Raw genomic sequence first — 19712 nt, 5'->3', positions numbered from 1 at the left:
AGAACTCACTCTTCCCGCCGGCAGCATGAGACTTCACACTCTGCACCCGATGCCCCCGGCTCGAGATCCAGAGAACCAACACTACAGGGAGGACTCCCAGGCGACTGCGGCCTCGTGAGTAACCAGAGACGACCCCCCTGGACCACCTCAGTGACACATGCAGAGAGGATCCAAAGGCTCCCCCTGACCGTGACTGCCTGAAACAAAGAACCGGACGCCTGCACCAAGCACTGCACCCGCAGCCCCTAGGACCAGAAGGAACCGAACTTCAGTGCAGGAGTGACCATCCGGCGACCCTGTGCCTAGCTCAGTCAGTGGCTGGCCCGAGAAGCCCCCCTGTGCCCTGCTTGAACCGCTAGAGTGACCCCTGGGTCCCTCCATTGATTCCTATTGACAACCCGACGCCTGCTTTGCACACTGCACCCGGCCGCTGCAGGTGTGTTTTGTGTGCCTACTTGTGTCCCCCCCAGTGCTCAACAAACCCCCCCCCCCCCCCCCCCCCCGAGTTACCTGTTGGCAGACTGGAACCGGAGCACCCCTGTTCTCCATAGGCACCTATGTGTTTTGGGCCCTGCTCTGACCTCTGCACCTGACCAGCCCTGTGTTGCTGGTGCGGTGACTTTGGGGTTGCCTTTAACCCCCAACAGTGGGCTGCCTATGCCCAGGAACTTGAACTTGTAAGTGCCTTACTTACCTGAAAAACTAACCAATACTTATCTCCCCCAGGAACTGTTGATTTTTGCAGTGTCCACTTTTAAAATAGCTTATTGCCATTTTAACTAAACTGTGTATGTTACTGCTCTAATTCAAAGTTCCTTACTTTCCTGTGTGAAGTACCTTGCATTTTATGTATTTACTTTCAAATCTTGAATCTTGTGGTTCTAAAATAAATTAAGAAAATATATTTTTCTATGTAAAAACTATTGGCCTGGAGTAAGTCTTTGAGTGTATGTTCCTCATTTATTGCCTATGTGTGTACAACAAATGCTTAACTCTACCCTCTGATAAGCCTACTGCTCGACCACACTACCACAAAATAGAGCATTAGAATTATCTAATTTGCCACTATCTTACCTCTAAGGGGAACCCTTGGACTCTGAACACAATAGCTCTTACTTTGAGATAGTACATACAGAGCCAACTTCCTACATAGGGCATGCAGACAAACACAACAAACAATATCCATGCTCACCGTGAAATTGATAGATAAATAACAATTTGTCACTTCATACCGTACATCTGTCATGACAAATAACTAGCTGACAAAAATAGAGGCTCCTATTATCAAACGTAATGGTACACATTCCAGTATACCCACTCATCCAGCAGATCACTCAAAACGTCACTGGTGAAAGCTGAAATCACTGAACAATCCTGCTATAGAAGGCAGTAGGAGAGGAGAAGAGGTATATCCCAAGGGGAGCTAAACATTGTGAGGAATCGGAGCCTAAGAAGTACCAAACATGGTAGACAGACAAAAACAGTAACGAATGGCTGTATGGCCTCAGGTATCATATATACACTTAATCATTAGACCTGTCAGGTACCCAGAGTTTTTTGAGTCCATGGCAGGGAGACTTCAGTAAGCCACTTAGAAACAGGCTTTACCCACCTGGAAAGGTGAATGGACACAGCTACTGTGGCAATACAGCACAATGGCGCCAGTAAATCTAGGCTGTGCAGTAACCTCAAAAGGGATGTACCTAGCTCTTATTTGCATCTGGATGCAAAGTGGTGTACGGGGTTAAACCCTTGCCAGAGCCTGCATTTTTAACAAATAAGACACCTGAGCAGTGTGGTTGACAAAGAAGTTGGTGGAAGACTGAGCGACGGAGATGAGGAAGCAAGAGACTAGAAATGGAAGGGAGTACAGAAGAGGAGGCAGAAGGAACCAACAGAGGAAGTCAAAGACAAGAACATTGCATAGAGCGCAGAAGACATGGCAGCAGTAATCCAATAGAGACCAAAGATAAGCAAGGGTGGAGTAGCAGAGAAGTGGTTTAGGGATTCATATTCATTGCAAGAGGCGTGATGGGGCCAAGAAACATGCTAAGAAGCAACAAGTCCCTTCAGCCGCATCCACATTCCAGACCTCGATACTTCAAGAAGTAGGTCCTCAGTTCCTTGGTGCCACAACGCTATATTGGTGATGGCCTATGGCAATTTGGTGAAGGTGGTTAACTTCCTACAACTGTCCACATCTATGATTTCCTAAGATAGGCTTAGTTCCTGTTATACTTTTCTGAATATATGTATTTTCCAAGAGAAACCTAGCTTTAACCTATTTGTCTTTGAGATTGGAATTTCTCTTGTATGCGAACAGTGGAAGAGGATCATTACCCTCATTCATGTTCAATATATTCCATTGTGTATTAATTATTCCTCTGATTTTATTATTTATATTGGAATGCTTCCTCTCACACACTAACCTTTGTTGTTCCTTCTTCTGTCTTCCTTCAAACATGATCTCTCGGTTGTAATACTTGGCTCTCTTAAATGCGTCTCTAATGAATCTTCCAGGGTATCCTCTCTGGAGGAATTTCTCTTTTAAATCTTTAGCATGTTTATCATATTCAGTTATGTCACTACAGTTCCTCCTAATCCTTAAAAACTGACTAAATGGAATACTTTGACGTTGGCATCTCGGGGGGTAACTCTCAAAATGTAATAAAGTATTACGGGCTGTAGGTTTAGTGTACAAAGACACCTGTAGATGTCCTTGATCTCCATATATGAGAATATCCAAAAATTCCACCTGCTGGTTACTGATATTGGGAGTAAATCTCAAACTATCATCGCACAGATTCAACAAACTCCTGTAAGACATCTCTTTCTCCTTCCCATATAAAGAAAATATCATCTATACAGCATGCTTAATGTCTAACATTTTGAAAGAAAGGCGCAACTTCATTATAGATGAATTTTTTTTCAAAAGTCCCATAAAGATGTTCGCCACACTGGTGGCACAGGCTGCTCCCATGCTGACTCCTTTTATTTGTTTGTACATATTTCCATTCAATTCAAAATAGTTTTCCCATAACATGATCTTTAAGCAGCTAAGTATGAAATTAATAGGCATCTGGGAGGTTGCTTCCCTAAGTACTTTCTCTTTCGAATGGGGGGGTGAAAGCCGTGGGCCTACAGTATACCATCAGGTGTGTCCGGACCAGCCCGGCCCGTTTTTGAGCTGCTGCACCCGGTAAGAGTCCTTTTTTTTTCACACAGAAATGGGAGGTGCCACATATTAAATTATGTCTTCTGCTGTTTGGGGTGTCTTATGAGGGAGTTCTTCCAGCACGCTAGTGACTGATTCAAGGTCGAAGGTGTCCTCTGTCACACGGGCGTAAGTGAGATAGTTTCTTTCCCTATCTGAGGTGGGTGACTCTGTCAGAGATGCCGCAGCCTGGATCTCTACTCGTTTTTCCCGGTTTGCCTGTAGTTGTGTTGGCCTTATCACTCGTTCGGTGCAATGTTGGTCCTTTAAGTGGTGTCTCTTACTTCGACATCTAGGTGCAGTGGGTCATTCATTTAAAGTTTATCTTTTCCATTTTTATAGGTTTCATGCCAGGCTCAGGCTTCCTCAGGGTTTTGACAAGTGTGTGCAGCTCTCCCACATTATCTTCAGTTTTGAGGGAAATGACAAGGGGTAATGGACTCCTGCTGCTCATAGCAACCTCTTCGCTTCCATATAGGAAGCCTGTTTAGCCTGCACCACTGCTGTGTAGTCAGGAAACATGTTGACTCTGCTATTCTCTACCTCAACGGGGCATGCCTCCTGTGCTCTCTGCAATAGTAGATCCCAAAGATGTAATGTAGGAGCTTTGCCACGACTGGCCTGGGAGGGGTCTTCCTGGCACAGGGTGTTTGGCCAGTACTCTGTGCGCCGTTTCCAATGCAAAGAATGGTGTGAATGGTTGCTTGCCCAGGAGCGATTTCATCTAGGGTTCCAGGAAGGTCACCATGTCTGTGCCCTCAACCCCCTCCGGGAGTCCTATGATACGTACGTTGTTGCGCCGACTTCGGCCCTCCGCATCCTCTGCTTGATGCTCCAGCCTCTGTACTCTATCCTTGAGGTGGGCCAGTTGTGTCTCGTGCGTCCATTGCGAAGTTCCAGGGTCTGTCTAGTCCTCCTCTGTGGCTTTCACCATATCTGTCGGCTTTTCGTGGTCAGCCCGTTGGAGGATCAGCTCAGCCGACACCTTCCTGATCTCTTGCCGGAGGGTGTTTTTCGAGTCCTCAATTGCCTCCAGTATCTTTTGCAAAGTAGATTGTATTTGAGGGGGTTGCGCTGCCAGTTGTGGCACCTGTACTCCGCCACATTGCCCATTTTCAGGACTGAGCACCTGCAACTCCTGGGGCTTAGGGTGTTGCTTCCACATTGGAAACTCTGTTCAGGGTCCAGTTGCCTCCAGGCAGTATATGGATGCACGTGCCTGAGAGGGGACCTCTTGCCACCAACTTTAGTCCCCTGTATCCATTGGGGGCTCCAGACGTCCCTGGCGGCCCTCGTAGTTCAACAGCCGCACATAGTTTTAGAACTCTGGGGTCTCCGCCCATTTGCCTTTTTAGGCACCCCCAGCCGGCAGACCCTTGTTACTTCCTATCTGCCAGGTCTGCATGCAGAGAACCAGTCTGCCCCATCTGAGCAGTCCCCTTTGCTCCAGGCCCCAATGGACCCACAGAGGGGCTCCAGCACCCACCGTTCAGCGTTGTCTCACCTCTGTACCCCAGTGCTCTCTGCCCAGGATCACCCCAGCGTACAGGGGCTTCCCCAGCCATCAATTCCTTTTCCTGCAGGTCGGGGGCTAGGCCCAGCGTCTCCCCCCTGCGGGTGTTGCAGTGTGTAGGAAGCTGGTTCCGTACATACTATATCAAAATGAGATCTAGTATGTGCAGGCATTGTAGTGGAGGGGTGGAGAGGTCAACCCAGGGTGGGCACTGGCTCAGAATCGCCTGGGGATCCTTTCTAGTTGGTTGGGCCACCTGGACCCGGGCGGTGGGCATCGGGTGCAGTGTGGTCAGGACTCACGCATTCGAAGTGAGGTTGGAGTCCTTGGATGTTGTTTCTTCTTGGTTAGTGCCGCTGTCCACAGGAGTTCTTGGTCCTTTCGGGTGCAGGGCAGTCCTCTGGAGCTTGGCAGAGGTCGCTGGTCCCGCTGGATGCGTTGCTGCTCTTGTACAAGTTCTTTGAAGCAGGAGACTGGCCGAAAGGGCTGGGGCCAAATCAGTTGTCATCTTCCTTCTTCTCTGCTGGGGGTTCAGCTTAGGCTTAAATCCTAGATCTGATAGATACTTCTAGTTGCAGATTCCTTACCGTAGAACTCCCCCCGGGCGCAGGCTGGATCCAGAGATTTTTCTTCGAGCAATACCCTTGCGTCGGTTGACTCCGCGAGCGTCATGGCGTCGTGGTCGCCTTGATGACGTCGGGAGTAGTATATAGATGCTACCTTCCCGCAGTGACGTCAGTTCTTTTCTTTCCGCGCCTTGCGCTGATCCGGAGGAGAACTACTCTGGCTATTTTGGGGCCGAATTAGACCATTTTGTTAAGTTTTTTCGGGTGAAACTTTGGTGTGTCAAGGATGTTCCCGAAGACTGGGTTCAAGCCATGCAAGGACTGTCATCAGACGATGTCAGTGACGGATCCTCATCGGATTTGTCTGTGGTGTCTTGAGCGCGACCACGACCTGAAGTCATGCTCCAAGTGCCGGGCCATGCACCCGAAGGCTTTGAGGGAGCGGTCCCTAAAGCTAATGGCCGCCCAACACTCGACTCCACGTAGGTCCCGGTCTCGCTCGAGAGGAAGGTCTCGAGATCAGTCGCAGAGTCATCACCACTCGTCTTCTTCTAAATCCATGCACAAGGCCTCCGTCCTCGGAGCCTGGTCTGGGTCGGCTACACGCCTCCCAGAGTTTCCTGGAGCCGAAGCGACTCCTGCCCAGCTGAAAGAGTTTTATGAGGCCATGCGCCTCATATTTGGGCGGTCTGACCCCGATATGGCGCCTTCGGCCCCAAGGGGTTCAGCTGAGGGGCCTTCGGGTTCTGCGCCGGCAGCTTCAGCTGCGGCCACCAAGGTCACCTCTGGATCCGTGCTCGGATCCGTACCGGCGCCGGTTGCACCCTTGAGACCTTCCCCGGTGCCAGGTCGATTATCAATGCTCCCGACATAGGTGGTGCCCACTATCTACGTCGACCCAGTTCTTATCCCCGACGACTTGGAGTTGGAGCGGCGTCACCTACCGCTGCTTTCGACTTCAATGGGGCTTATTCGCCCCAGGTCAGATTCGGACCCTTTTTCTTTTGGGTACGAATATGGGGAAGAATTCGAAGGGTCCTTGCACCCTTATGAATACCAAGAGGACCCTGCTATGGACTGGGCTCAGGAATTGGGTGAAGCCAGTGGTCTGGATACTTCTCCTGACGCTGGCATGCTGTTGCCTCCTACCGTGGCTACGGCTGAGGGAGCAACTTATGGTATGGTGGTCAGTAGGGCAGTTGAGGTCCTTGGTCTCGAGCTTCCCACTATTGAGGTCCAGTCTAATCTCCTGACGGAGGTGCTTCTGCCTGGGGCTCCTACTTCAAAACCCCTTTTGCCATTTAATGAGGCCCTCACCGATGCCCTTTTGGGTGCGTGGTCCAAACCCAACACAGGGGCTCCTGTGAATAGGACATGCCGCCATCAGCCCACTCCGAACGACCCTAAATTCCTGTCCCAACACCCCACGCCTGAGAGTCTTGTTATCCAGGCTTCCTCTTCTTCAGGCGCATTCCCTTCCACCCCCCCCCCCCGATAGGGAATCCAAAAGCCTGGAACAGTTTGGCAAGAAGTTGTTTTCTTCCTCCAGTCTCACGCTGCGGTCTGTGAACACCGCATGCCTTTTGGGCCACTATACCCACTCTTTGTGGGATATGGTTGTGCAAGTCCAGCCTTAGATACTGGAGGAGGCCCGTGCTATCGTCTCCCAGGCTGTGAACGATGGGAGAGATGCGGCAAAGTTCACAATCTGTTGTGGACTGGACACAGCCGACTCTCTGGGCAGATCGGTTGCTACGACGGTGGCCTTACGACGCCACGCCTGGTTACGCACTTCTGGTTTTTTGGGTGATGTCCAACAGTCACTCATGGACATACCCTTTGATGGCTCCCGTCTCTTCGGAGACAAAGCGGACTCGGCCTTGGAGAGATTCAACGATTTCCGGGCTAGGGCCCGGTCCCTCTGTCTTTCCATTGCCCCTCGCCCACCACAGTCCGCTTTTCGCCCCTTTCGTGGCCAAGGAAGGGTCTCCCTATCGCGTCCTCTGCCCAGTCACCATGTCTCACACGCTGTTTAGCCTCTGCGTGGCCGGGGACACAGAATCCCATGTGGCCGTGGGACAGGGAACCAGAGGTCTGCCCAGTCCACCTCTGCCCCCACTGCAGCCTCCAAACCTTCCTAGTCCGTCCCCTCACTCGCGTCCAGTTGGTGGCAGGCTTCGCCATCACCTGCCCCACTGGGAAAATATCACCACAGACAGGTGGGTTTGCAGATCGTTCGAAAGGGCTACTCCCTCCCTTTCGAATCTGCTCCACCAACCATACCACCATCCTTCAATCACCTTCCAGAGGATCATTTGGTGCTTCTCCGCCAGGAAGTCGCAGCTCTCTTGGCCAGGGGAGCTACAGAAAAGGTCCCTGTGACAGAAGTAGGTTGTGGTAATTATTCCGGCTACTTTCTAATACCAAAAAAGGACAAGGGCTTACATCCTATCCTAGACCTTCAGGACCTAAACTACTTCCTCAAGAAGGAGAAACTCAAAATGCTCACTCTGGCTCAGGTTCTGTCTGCCTTGAACCCAGGAGACTGGATGGTAGCGTTGGACTTGCAGGGCGCTTATTTCCACATCCCAATCCTGCCTGCCCACAGACATTACCTACGATTTGTGGTAGGTCACGAGAAATTTCAGTTTACTGTGCTCCCCTTCAGCCTTACCAGCGCCCCTCGGGTGATGGCAGTGGTTGCAGCTCATCTGCGCAGGTTAGAGGTCTCAGTCTTCCCCTACCTCGACGACTGGCAGTTGAAGGCTGACTTTCCCCAGAAAGTAGTCTCCCATCACCAGACTACGGCGAATCTCCTGCACGCGCTGGGGTTCACTATAAACGTCCCAAAGTCACACCTGACCCTCTCTCAGCCGCTCCCTTTCATTGGAGCGGTTCTGGACACAGTGCAGTTTCGGGCTTTACCTCCTGAAAAGCGAGTCCAAGATATTCAGGCTATGATTCCGATCCTTCGGCCTCGGTCTTGGGTTTCGATCAGACTGACTCTGAGGCTGCTGGGCCTCATGGCCTGCTGCATCCTGCTAGTGACACATGCCAGATAGCATATGCGGGCTCTGCAGTGGGACATGAAGTTCCAGTGGGCACAGCATCAGGGGAATCTGTCCGACCTGGTCCAAATCTCGGAGGGGACTGCAAATCACCTGCAGTGGTGGCTTTCGAATCCCTATTGGGTCCACGGCAGATCCCTCTTCCTTTCCCAACCAGATCTATGTATAGTGACAGATGGGTCACTTCTGGGTTGTGGCGGCCACATGGGAGAGGCGGAGATCAGAGGACTCTGGTCTCTGGCGGAGTCTGGGCTCCATATCAATCTGCTGGAGCTCCGGGCAGTAAGGCTTGCGTTGAAAGCATTCCTTCCCTCTCTCAAAGTGGTGCAGGTGTTCACAGACAATACTACCGCCATGTGGTACTCCCAACAAACAGGGCTGAATAGGGTCCTGGATCCTTTGTCAGGAGGCACTAAGCCTCTGGACATGGCTGGAACATCAGGGCATTACCCTGATGGTTCAACATCTGGCGGGCTCCCTCAACGCCAGAGCGGACAAACTCAGCTGTCGATGCACAGCCGATCACAAATGGCATCTCCATCCGGAGGTGGCGCAAGGTCTCTTTCAGCAGTGGGGAGAGCTTTGATTAGATATGTTCGCAGAGAACGTGCAATGTCAGCTGTTTTGCACATTGGAGTTTGCAAGGCGGCACTCGCTCGGAGGCACTTTGCGTCTTGAGTGGAACTCTGGCCTCCCTTCCGCCTATACCCCTTCTGCCCAGAGTTCTCAAAAAAATCAGGAACGACTGGGCCCAATTCACCTTGGTGGCTCCGGACTGTGCACGGAGAGTATGGTATCCAGAGCTATTGAGCATGTCCATCGATCCTCCACTCAGACTGCCTCTTCGGGTGGATCTTCTGTCGCAGCAACAGGTGACGGTTCTTCACCCGAACCTGTCCAACCTCCGCCTTCATGCGTGGAGATTGCGCGGCACCAGTTGACGGCTTTTGCCCTTCCACCTGAGGTCTGCAATGTTATCTTGGCAGCCAGGCGTCCATCGACCAAAACTGTATATGCCTGTCGTTGGAATAAATTTGTGGCATGGTGTACCAACAAATCTGTTGATCTCCTTTCCACCCCTCTATCCGAGGTTCTTCTGTTCATTCTTTCTTTTGCCCAGCAGGGCTCTGATTTGGTCACCCTTAAAGGGTATTTATCTGCCATTTCAGCCTTTCTTAGGCTACCTGATCAGCCCTCACTCTTTAAATCTCCTATTATGAGTAGATTTCTAAAAGGGCTCACCCATTTATTTCCTCCCACTCCATTTATCGTTCCCAAGTGGGACTTTAATCTTGTACTTACTTACTGGACGTGTACCCCCTTTGAGCCAATGCATAATTGTCCCTTGCAGCTCCTCACCTTCAAAACTGTCTTTCTGGTCGCTATCACCCCTGCTCTCAGGGCGAGTGAGCTTCAGGCCCTTTCCTCAAAACCTCCATACTTGTCTGTGCACCCTGACAAAATCGTATTTCGCACTAGGGCTTCCTTACTTCCGAAGGTGGTTACACCCTTTCCTGTAGGCCAGTCCATCACTCTGCCTACTTTCTACGCACCCCCACATCCTTCCCATGAGGAGGAGAGACTCCACCCTCTGGACCCAAAAAGAGCATTGGCGTTCTACCTCAATCGTACCAAAGATTTCCAGGTGGACAATCAACTCTTCGTTGGGTATGTGGGTGCGAAAAAAGGGAAGGCGGTGCAAAAGCGTACCATCTCTCGATGGGTGCTTCTTTGCATCAAAATGTGCTACACTTTGGCCAAAAAGCAACCTCCTGAAGGCTTGCGTGCTCCTTCCACCAGAGCAACTGCGACTTCCACTGCGTTAGCACGTGGAGTTCCTGTCCCAGATATCTGCCAGGCAGCTACGTGGGCATCCCTGCACATGGTTGCTAAGCACTACTAAGTCTTTAAAGTTGCTTCTTTGTTGCAGAAAGTTGCAGATTGTTGAACAGGGCCGCTGTTCTCAGGAGTTTCTTGGACCTTGGTTGCAGGGCTGTCCTCTGAGGCTTCAGAGGTCACTGGTCCCTGTTGGATGCGTCGCTGTTGCAGTTTTCTTTGAAGTTGGGAGACAGGCCGGTAGGGCTGGGGCCAAAGCAGTTGTCGTCTCCGTCTTCACTGCAGGGCTTCAGTTCAGCAGTCCTTCTTCTTGTTAAGGTTGCAGGAATCTAGTTTCCTAGGTTCTGGGGGCCCCTAAATACTGAATTTAGGGGTGTGTTTAGGTCTGGGAGGGCAGTAGCCAATGGCTACTGTCCTTGGGGGGGGCTACACCCTCTTTGTGCCTCCTCCCTGTGGGAAGGGGGGACATCCCTAATCCTATTGGGGAATACTCCACCCACAAGATGGAGGATTTCTAAAAGTAAGAGTCACCTCAGCTCAGGACACCTTGGGGGCTGTCCTGACTGGGGGGTGACTCCTCCTTGTTTCTCTCAGTTTCTCCCCCAGCCTTGCCGCCAAAAGTGGGGGCAGTGGCCAGAGGGGCGGGCATCTCCACTAGCTGGGATGCCCTGGGGCGCTGTTACAAAAGCGGTGAGCCTTTGAGGCTCACCGCTAGGTGTTACAATTCCTGCAGGGGGAGGTGAGAAGCACCTCCACCCAGTACAGGCTTTGTTCCTGGCCACAGAGTGACAAAGGCACTCTCCCTATGTGGCCAGCAACATGTCTGGTGTTTGGCAGGCTGGCAAAAACTAGTCAGCCTACACTGGAAGTTGGGTATGTTTTCAGGGGACATCTCTAAGATGCCCTCTGGGTGTATTTTACATTAAATTGCACACTGGCATCAGTGTGCATTTATTGTGCTGAGAGGTTTGATACCAAACTTCCCAGTTTTCAGTGTAGCCATTATGGTGCTGTGGAGTTTGTGTTTGACAGACTCCCAGACCATATACTCTTATGGCTACCCTGCACTTACAATGTCTAAGGTTTTGCTTAGACACTGTAGGGGCATAGTGCTCGTGCACTTATGCCCTCACCTGTGGTATAGTGCACCCTGCTTTAGGGCTGTAAGGCCTGCTAGAGGGGTGACTTACCTATGCCACAGGCAGTGTGAGGTTGGCATGGCACTCTGAGGGGAGTGCCATGTCGACTTAGTCATTTTCTCCCCACCAGCACACACAAGCTGTGAAGCAGTGTGCATGTGCTGAGTGAGGGGTCCCTAGGGTGGCATAAGACATGCTGCAGCCCTTAGAGACCTTCCCTGGCATCAGGGCCCTTGGTACCAGTTACAAGGGACTTAACTGAGTGCCAGGGTTGTGCCAATTGTGGAGACAAAGATACAGTTTAGGCAAAGAACACTGGTGCTGGGGCCTGGTTTGCAGGGGCCCAGCACACTTTCAGTCATAACTGGGATCAGCAAAAGGCAAAAAAGTCAGGGGGTAGCCATGCCAAGGAGGCATTTCCTTACACCCTACATCAAGGATAGTCAACATATGTTTAAGAAAGCTCTATTTGTGCCAGATTTTCAGGATAGCCCTATTAGCTAAATATACATTAACTCAATCTAATTGCAACTCATTGTGAATAAACGCAAATCAGGCTCTACTATTTTAAACTAATGCACATACAAAACTATAACTTATTTCCCTTGTGATTGTATGATTTATTTTCTTAAAGTAAGCCGAAATGGCTGCTAAAATTAGTACCTTTTTATGGCTGTTCTGCTGTAAAGGGTGCTAGAAGCAACAGTTTCACTTTGGCACAAACAAGTCTTTAAGCTGTAACGGTGGGGCATCCTCTTGACGTTAATTGATGCTCTAAGGTTGTCACCTGTATAAAGTTTGACAGTATGGAACTGAAAGCACCTACTATTAAAGGTTTTTTAGGGAGCATTCCTGTTGATGTGTTCTCAAGCGATTTCTCTGTTTTTTTTTTCTTTCATAGAGTCATGTACAAAAAAATAAGAAAATTCTTAAAGCTGCCAAAGACTTGCCCCCCGACACCCTTGTTATTGAATACAGAGGAATGTTCATGCTGAGAGAGCAGTTTGAGGCTAATGGCTATTTCTTTAAAAGGTATGTAGTGTTAATAAATATACAGTTTGCATTTCATTTTACTCACCACTTTTTAGATTTTTAGCTCTTAACTGTCTGTTGTCGAAAAAATATTGTGAACAATACCAATACTGTGGGTTTTGTTTCAGCACATTGCTTTTTCATTTGTTGGCTTTATTCTTAATCTCATTTCCATGCTTATCTGATGGATTTCCTCCCTTTTTAGGTTTCGCCTGGTGAAATCTGTTATATTAAAAATATATATATATATATCTTACAAGGGGCATCAGCCTGCCCTCAGCCTTCCCATTACTTCCATTTGAAGGCTTTCCCAGTCACTCTCAATTTCTTCCTTCTCATTGGTCAGCGGCAGCTTTTGACATCATCTCATGGCTGCACTTTACCTCTTCATTCTTCGGCTGTTCCCTGGCCCTGGGACCAAGTACCCTTTCCCGTTGGCGATCAGTGGCTGGCTGCCCAGGTCCTTCCAGTAGCCACACGCTTCTGAGATACCAGCGTATATTTGCAATCACCTCTCCGCCCCTCCCTCATTCCTTTCTTCCCTGCACCTCACTGGTATTGCCCCTCCCTCTCTGTTCTTGCTGCTCCCAGCCTTCTTGCACGGGCCTCTCATGTTTTTTTGTTTTTGTTTTTTGAGTTCATTTATAAAGCGAGACACATCCATTAACACACGCGAACCTGCTGGTTCAGCGCCCCACCCTTTTCTTTATACCAGCAAAGCCTGCACTTGCTTCCCATTAGCACGTCGAACTCTCAACAATCTTAAACTGAAAGCTCCCTTACCCTCTCCGCTCAGCCCCCGCTCCCAGCACCCGAAACAGCTGCCTTCAGCTTGCAAGCAGAAGGTGCTGCTCCGGCCAGTACATTAGTATAGCACTGACATGAGAGATTCCTTTTATTGTCTCTGTGTTACAATGACTAAAAATAGGTTGCTTAAAATCCTGAGCCCTATCCAGTGTGAATTTTACCTCTTAAAACAAAAATTGTGTTGAGTCCAGGTTCTGGGTGAATACATTGTGTTTACGTCAAAGCAGCATGGCATAAACCACCTATGCACATTTATGACTCGTGCTGTTGCATGTGCTCTTGCACTGTGCCTACTCTTAATCACTGCAGGAGGATGAGATAATTTACTGTCGGGTGACCTCAACCTCAAAGATATGCTGCATAGTCACACGAATGGAATTGTGTTGTTTTACTGAGTTTTTATTTGTTTATATAGCACAAACTCAACCTAAACATTTTGAAGCGCTTTACATGAGCGCCACTTACATTTCACAAGGACATACTCATTTTTTATAGGCACAGGGATATTAAGTAATTAGCCCAGGATCACAAATGTTGAGCCGACGCTGCGATTCAGACCTGGTTCCATAGTTCCAAAGTCTGCAGCTCTGGCCGTTCTGCATCCTCTCCCCAGGGTTTCAGCTGAGATTACAAACTGACTTGTGCAACAAACTACATGCTAATTTGAAAGACCTGGCTTGATGTTTCTAATTTGCTGTTTGATTTTAATTTGCACTGCTGTGCCGTAATCTGAAGATATTTGACTGTGTGAAGTTAATTATTGAATTGGGGCTTTTTCCGGGTTGTGTGGTCATTGGAAATCTGTGTAACTGTTTGTTTAGTAGTTAAACATAGCAATCATCGGTGTTCAGTGAGTTTCCTATCAACATTTACAAATTTAAATAATCCGGCGGTTACATAGCAGCATAAACTGAAATCAAAAAGTAATATAAAATAATAACAAAGCAAAAAGAAGTTGCATATTCGAAACCTATTGGCTTTGCCAGTGCTTGTTTGTATTTGTCCTTCCCCTGGAGCTTAGCTTTTTATCAGCACTTTTGGCTGGATGAAATGATTACGTATGTTTTCTAGTTCTCTAATTGTTCTGCTTCCCTCCTACAACCAGCCACAACATTTGCTCTCTCCCTCTTCCACGTAGCTCACCCGTTACTTTATTTTTTTCTTTCCCTTCACTTCTCCACGATCCTTCCACGTAGCACCGCTGGTGCTTCCCCGGGCACCAGCCGGTACCAGTGTTAGGTTGCTCCCAGTTGCAGTCCATACCAACATAAGCAATTCTTTCTTTCTCCAAGGAATGGTGAAACGTTTTCCCAGCACCAGGTCTGGTGAGAACAGATGAGAGAGCAGGACAGCCTTTGGGGACTATGGGAGAAACACAGCTGCTCCACTGGCACAAAATAGATTATGAAAACGTTTCCAAGGCTGTGTGCCTGCTGTAGATTCCCAAATATGCCTGTGAAAACCTCTCAACTATAAGAGAAAAAAAAAATAACTAGAAGAAAACATTGCTCATTGCTAATATGACAACTGTCACAACATTGAAATGCAACACGTCCTAATGGAAACGTGCAGACATTTTGCTTCACTCTTCCCATTAACTGCATAATAAAAAAAAAAATGATAAATTTGGTTCACAGAAATCGAACTGTCAGTTCTTTTTCATTATAAATATTTTTGGGAGATACAAGTTGGAAAGGCCCCAGTGGATTCACCAGCGAATTCTTTAAATCATTCATGCCCCAATTAAAGAAAGACGTTTTGAGAGTGATTCAGTCAGTGCAGGAGGAGGCGACACTCCGATTAGACTGGAGACATGCTGAGATCCTGGTCTTCCTTAAACCCGGCCGACCTCCCAAAGAGCACTCCTCCTATCGTCTGATTTCACTTCTTAACCTAGAGGCAGAGATTCTGGCCAAAACAATATCCACCAGACTAATGAAATACATCCTCGACCAGGTCTACCCCGACCAGGCGGGCTTCATACCTCATAGAGCCACATGCCACATTGTTTGACGGGAATATAACGCATTGGCTCTGGCAAGTTGGCTGGGTCGGCCGGGGCTTCTATTAGCTGATATGGGTAAAGCTTTTGACTCCGTCAATTTGGAGTACCTCTTCACCCTTTTAGAGCGCCTAAATCTGGGCCCTATATGTTTATCCTATATTCATCTGCCTTATACAGATCTCACTGCAACGGTCCCAGTGGCCAGCAAGGTCTCCGATCCCTTTCATATATGTCAGGGGACACAACAGGAGTGTCCGCTGTCCTGCTGTTGTTCGCTGTCACCATAGAGAGCCATTAGCTACATGGGTACGGGTCGACGCCCAAGTACGAGGCTTTGAGTGGCATACGATGTAGGAGGCTGGCTCAGATTATGGTGTACACCTATGGTGTGGAACCCTATACTGAATCCAGGCAACCCTTAGTGATAGTGTTTAGGTTTTCAGATAGCAAAAGCTCTCTACCGGTTACTGTCGTGAGCAGCTTATGCAAGAGGAATCCAGAGCACTTGCAGTACCACAATAGTAAGTCAGTAACTGTTACACAAGAAAGAACCACAACAGGTGTTTAAAAAATAAAGGATTCTTTATTACAACACTAAGACTAAACTAACATTGGTGTATCTCGACTTGGAGATATCCACACACAAGATGTTATACATTTAGCAGCAAGGAAAAAACGCTTAGAAATACATGGGATCCTATAGGTGGGCCAAACCATACACTATTAAAGTGGTATAAGAATTGAGCTGCCCAACAAAAGTAAGTGTGTTAGGATCTCAGGGGCTGGGGAGTAGGAAGTTACCAGAGGTCGTTACTAGAAATCCCACAGATGCCCGGGTGCAGAGCTGTTATCAAGACGGGTGTCCCTTAGGCTAACACAGGACTCTCATGGTTGGATTTTTATGGATTCAGGAGTGGACCCAGAGGAAACCAGTTGGCACAATGAAGGTTGGAGAGTGCCCCCTCCCATGGATACCTAGAAGACTGGAGTATCTATACTAGGGAGCCCAGGTGCATAGAGGTGACGTGGCATCAGAACCCTTGTTGGAGTTAATGGAAGCCTCGATTGTCCAGCTGCTGTCGCAGCCCATGGACCAGGGCAGTGGAGCTCAAGGGTGGATTCTGGACTTGCGGAACCTGAAAAAGAAGGGGACAGTGTCCAGACCACTCGTAGATATCCAGCCGGTGCAGGTAGGCAATGACCACCCTTTTGGAGGTGAAGTTCCTGCAGGACGGTGAAGGAAGAAGTCCAGCTGCGGAGTCCAGAAGATGCAAGAGATCCTTGGAGTCACCCACGAGCTATCCCATGTCGGTCATCAGATTGCAAAAGGTTCAGTGTAGGAAACTGAGACTTATTGCAGCTACCCCCACCAACAACCCCCCACCCCCTCCACACACACACACACACACTTTGTGCCTGATAATGATGCTGACTTGGATGAGATTGTGCTGGGATGCTGCTAACCAGGCCCCAGCACCAGTGTTCTTTCTCTAAAAATGTATCATTGTTTCCACAATTGGCACACCTCTGACACACAGATAAGTCCCTTGTAAAACGTACCAGTGGTACCAAGGGCCCTGTGACCAGGGAGGGTCCCTAAGAGCTGCAGCATGTGCCACCCTGAGGGACCGCTCACCTAACACATGTACACTGCCATTGCAGATTGTGTGTGTTGGTGGGGAGAAAAAGGCGAAGTCGACATGGAATCTCCCTCAGGGTGCAGTGCCCACAAAACACTACCTGTGGCATAAGTTAGTCACCCCTCTAGCAGGCCTTACAGCCCTAATGCAGGGTGCACTATACCACAGGTGAGGGCATAGCTGCATAAGCAATATGCCCCTACAGTGTCTAGGTCCATTCTTAGACACTGTAAGTGCAGTGTGGCCGTATTAAGTATACGGTCTGGGAGTTTGACATTTCAAACTCCTCCACAGCTCCATAATGACTTCACTGAATACTGGGAAGTTTGGTATCAAACTTCTCAGCTCAATAAACCCCCACTGATGCCAGTGTGGAATTTATTAATAAATGCACACAGAAGGCATCTTAGAGATGCCGCCTGTATTTTACACAATCCTCTAGTGTAGGACTGACTGGTCTGTGCCAGCCTGCCACTAGCAGACAAGTTTCTGAACCCCTGGGTTGAGGACCATTGTGCTCTCTGAGGTGAAAAAACAAAGCCTGCTCTGGGTGGAGGTGCTTCACACCTCCCCCCTGCAGGAACTGTAACACCTCGCGGTGAGCCTCAAAGGCTCAAGCCTCATGTTACAGTGCCCCAGGGCACTCCAGCTAGTGGTGAAGCCCCCCCCCCCCCCAGACATAGCCCCACATTTGGGTTCAAGTTTGGTGGGAAACTTAAGAAAAACAAGGAGGAGGGAGCACTGCAGCTGGCACCACCCCTAAGGTGTCCAGAGCTGAAGTGACCCCCTCTCTGCAGAATCCTCCATCTTCGTTTGGAGGCCAGGGACCAGTAGGGATAGGAATGTGTCCCCCTCCCCAGAGGGAGTGGACACGGGAGGGTGCAGCCACCTTCATGGACACTAATTATTGACTACTGCCCTCTGACCCCTGTAAAACCCCTAAATCCTGTGTTTAAGGGCTTCCCTGAACCCAACTCACTAGATTTCTGGTGACCTACAAGAAGGACTGCTTAGCTGAAAGCCCCAGCGGAGAAGAAGGATGACAACAACTACTTTGGCCCCTGGCCTACAGGCCTGTCTCCTGCTTCAAAGAACCTGCAAAAGAACAGCAATATGACCTGCAGGCCCAGCGACCTCTGCGCAGCTCCAGACGACTGCCCTGCACCCAAAAGGACCAAGAACTCCCAAGGACAGTGGCCCTGTTGAAGAATAACCAACAACTAAGGACTCCCACCTCACTCTTGATGCGTGAGTCCTGACCACTTTGCACCCGACACCCACAGCCTTTGTCCAGGTGGTCCACCCAACTAGAGAGGGTCCCCAGGCGATTGCGAGCAAAGTGCCCAACATTGGTTGACCTCTCCACCCCTCCACGACGACACCTGCAGACGGAATCCCAAAGATCCCCCTGACTGTGAAGCTCCAGACGAAGATTTCCGATGCCTAAAGACACACTGCACCTGCAGCTCCCAGGCCTTGGAGAACCTGACCTCTGGTGCAGCAACTTTCAGCAGGCGGCCCTCCTCCCTGTCCACCAGGTGGTGTGCCCGCGGCACCCCCCTTGACCTCGCCTGCAGCCTCTGAGTGACCCCCGGGGTCCCCTCATAGACCAGCATTGGAACCCTGATGTCCTGTTTGCACCCTGCACCCGGCCACCCCTGTGCCAGGAGCCCATGTTAAAATTGCTCATCTTTGACCTCTGCAACCGGCCGGCCCCATGTTTCTGGTGACGGGTGTTTGCGGTTAACTTGAATCCCAACCGTCGGACTTCCTAATACCCGGAGACTGCAGCTGTAAGTGTTGTACTTACCTGCAAATTGAACTAACATTTCTTTCCCCCAGGAACTGTTTCTGAAAATTGCAGTGTCCATTTCAAAAACAGATTATTGCCAATAATTCAAGAACTTTTTAACTTATCGGTTTCAAACAAAGTACTGTTAATATGTGTGAAATATGAATCTATTGGAAGTACTTACCTGCAACTTGAATCTTGTGGTTCTAAAAATAAATTTAGAAAATATATTTTTGCTATATTAAAACCATTGGTCTGGAGTTGAGTCATTGAGTGTGTGCTTCTTCTATTGTCTGTGTGTGTACAACAAATGCTTTGCACTACCCTCTGATAAGCCTAACTGCTCGACCACACTACCACAAAAGAGAGCATTAGGATTATCTACTTTAGCCTCTGTTAAGCCTCTGGGGAACCCCTGGACTCTGTGCACACTATAGCTCATTTTGATATAGTATATACAGAGCAAACCTCCTACATTGGTAGATCAGAAGTGGGGTCTACGACTTTGCATTTGCTGGACTACTCAGCCAGTACCCGATCACATGACTAAATTAAAAAATTGCCTTTAGAAAACAGATTTGTGAATTTGGCAAATTTTTCTAAATTTGTAAAAGTCCTGCTAGGGCCTTGGTTAAGTCCCCTTAGAATTTCTTTTTATATTTAAAAGTTATTGTGAGCTAGGGATTCAGTAACTAGAAGTAGTTTTAATTCTATAGGTAATCCCCAACTTTAGTAGCAAAATGAGTAGTTCAGAGGGCATGGTGGTGGAACTCAACCTCACCCCTTACCTGCATCATGGAATGAGAGAGTTAAGGAATCTCTGCAGCCTCAAGAAAATCAAAACAGGTTCCAACACTACCAAGATCAAGCTCCAGGAGCTCTTGACAGAGTATGCTAATAAGGAGGAAGACCTCACCTCAGATGGGGAAGAAGTTATGGATCAGGAGGATGAACTCCCCCCTCTTAACCTAACTAGGGAGACCAGGGTTCCAAGATCCCTGTCGCCAAAGATGGTACTCACAGGATCTGTATCTTCCACAGGGGAGTCCAGTTTCTCTCTGAACATTGAGGGCACCATAAATGAGGAGAACATCATTTTA

At 48.9% G+C, this 19712-nt stretch overlaps 1 protein-coding gene across 5 annotated transcripts in view; it reads left to right on the top strand.

The window, feature by feature from the left end:
• Positions 1-19712, top strand: part of KMT2E (lysine methyltransferase 2E (inactive)) — a 1466695-nt gene that overhangs the window by 750714 nt on the left and 696269 nt on the right. For all 5 annotated transcript variants that reach the window (XR_011202375.1, XM_069229869.1, XM_069229870.1 and 2 more), the window contains one exon: positions 12238-12368. Coding sequence is in view for 4 of the 5 variants with exons in the window: in XM_069229869.1 (XP_069085970.1) it covers positions 12238-12368 (131 nt within the window). In the remaining variant the exon portion in view is untranslated. The remainder of the gene's footprint in view (positions 1-12237; positions 12369-19712) is intronic.

Source organism: Pleurodeles waltl, chromosome 4_1, assembly GCF_031143425.1.
Source record: "Pleurodeles waltl isolate 20211129_DDA chromosome 4_1, aPleWal1.hap1.20221129, whole genome shotgun sequence".
NCBI lineage: Eukaryota > Metazoa > Chordata > Amphibia > Caudata > Salamandridae > Pleurodeles > Pleurodeles waltl.
This window is presented reverse-complemented; position numbering and strand designations above follow the sequence as displayed.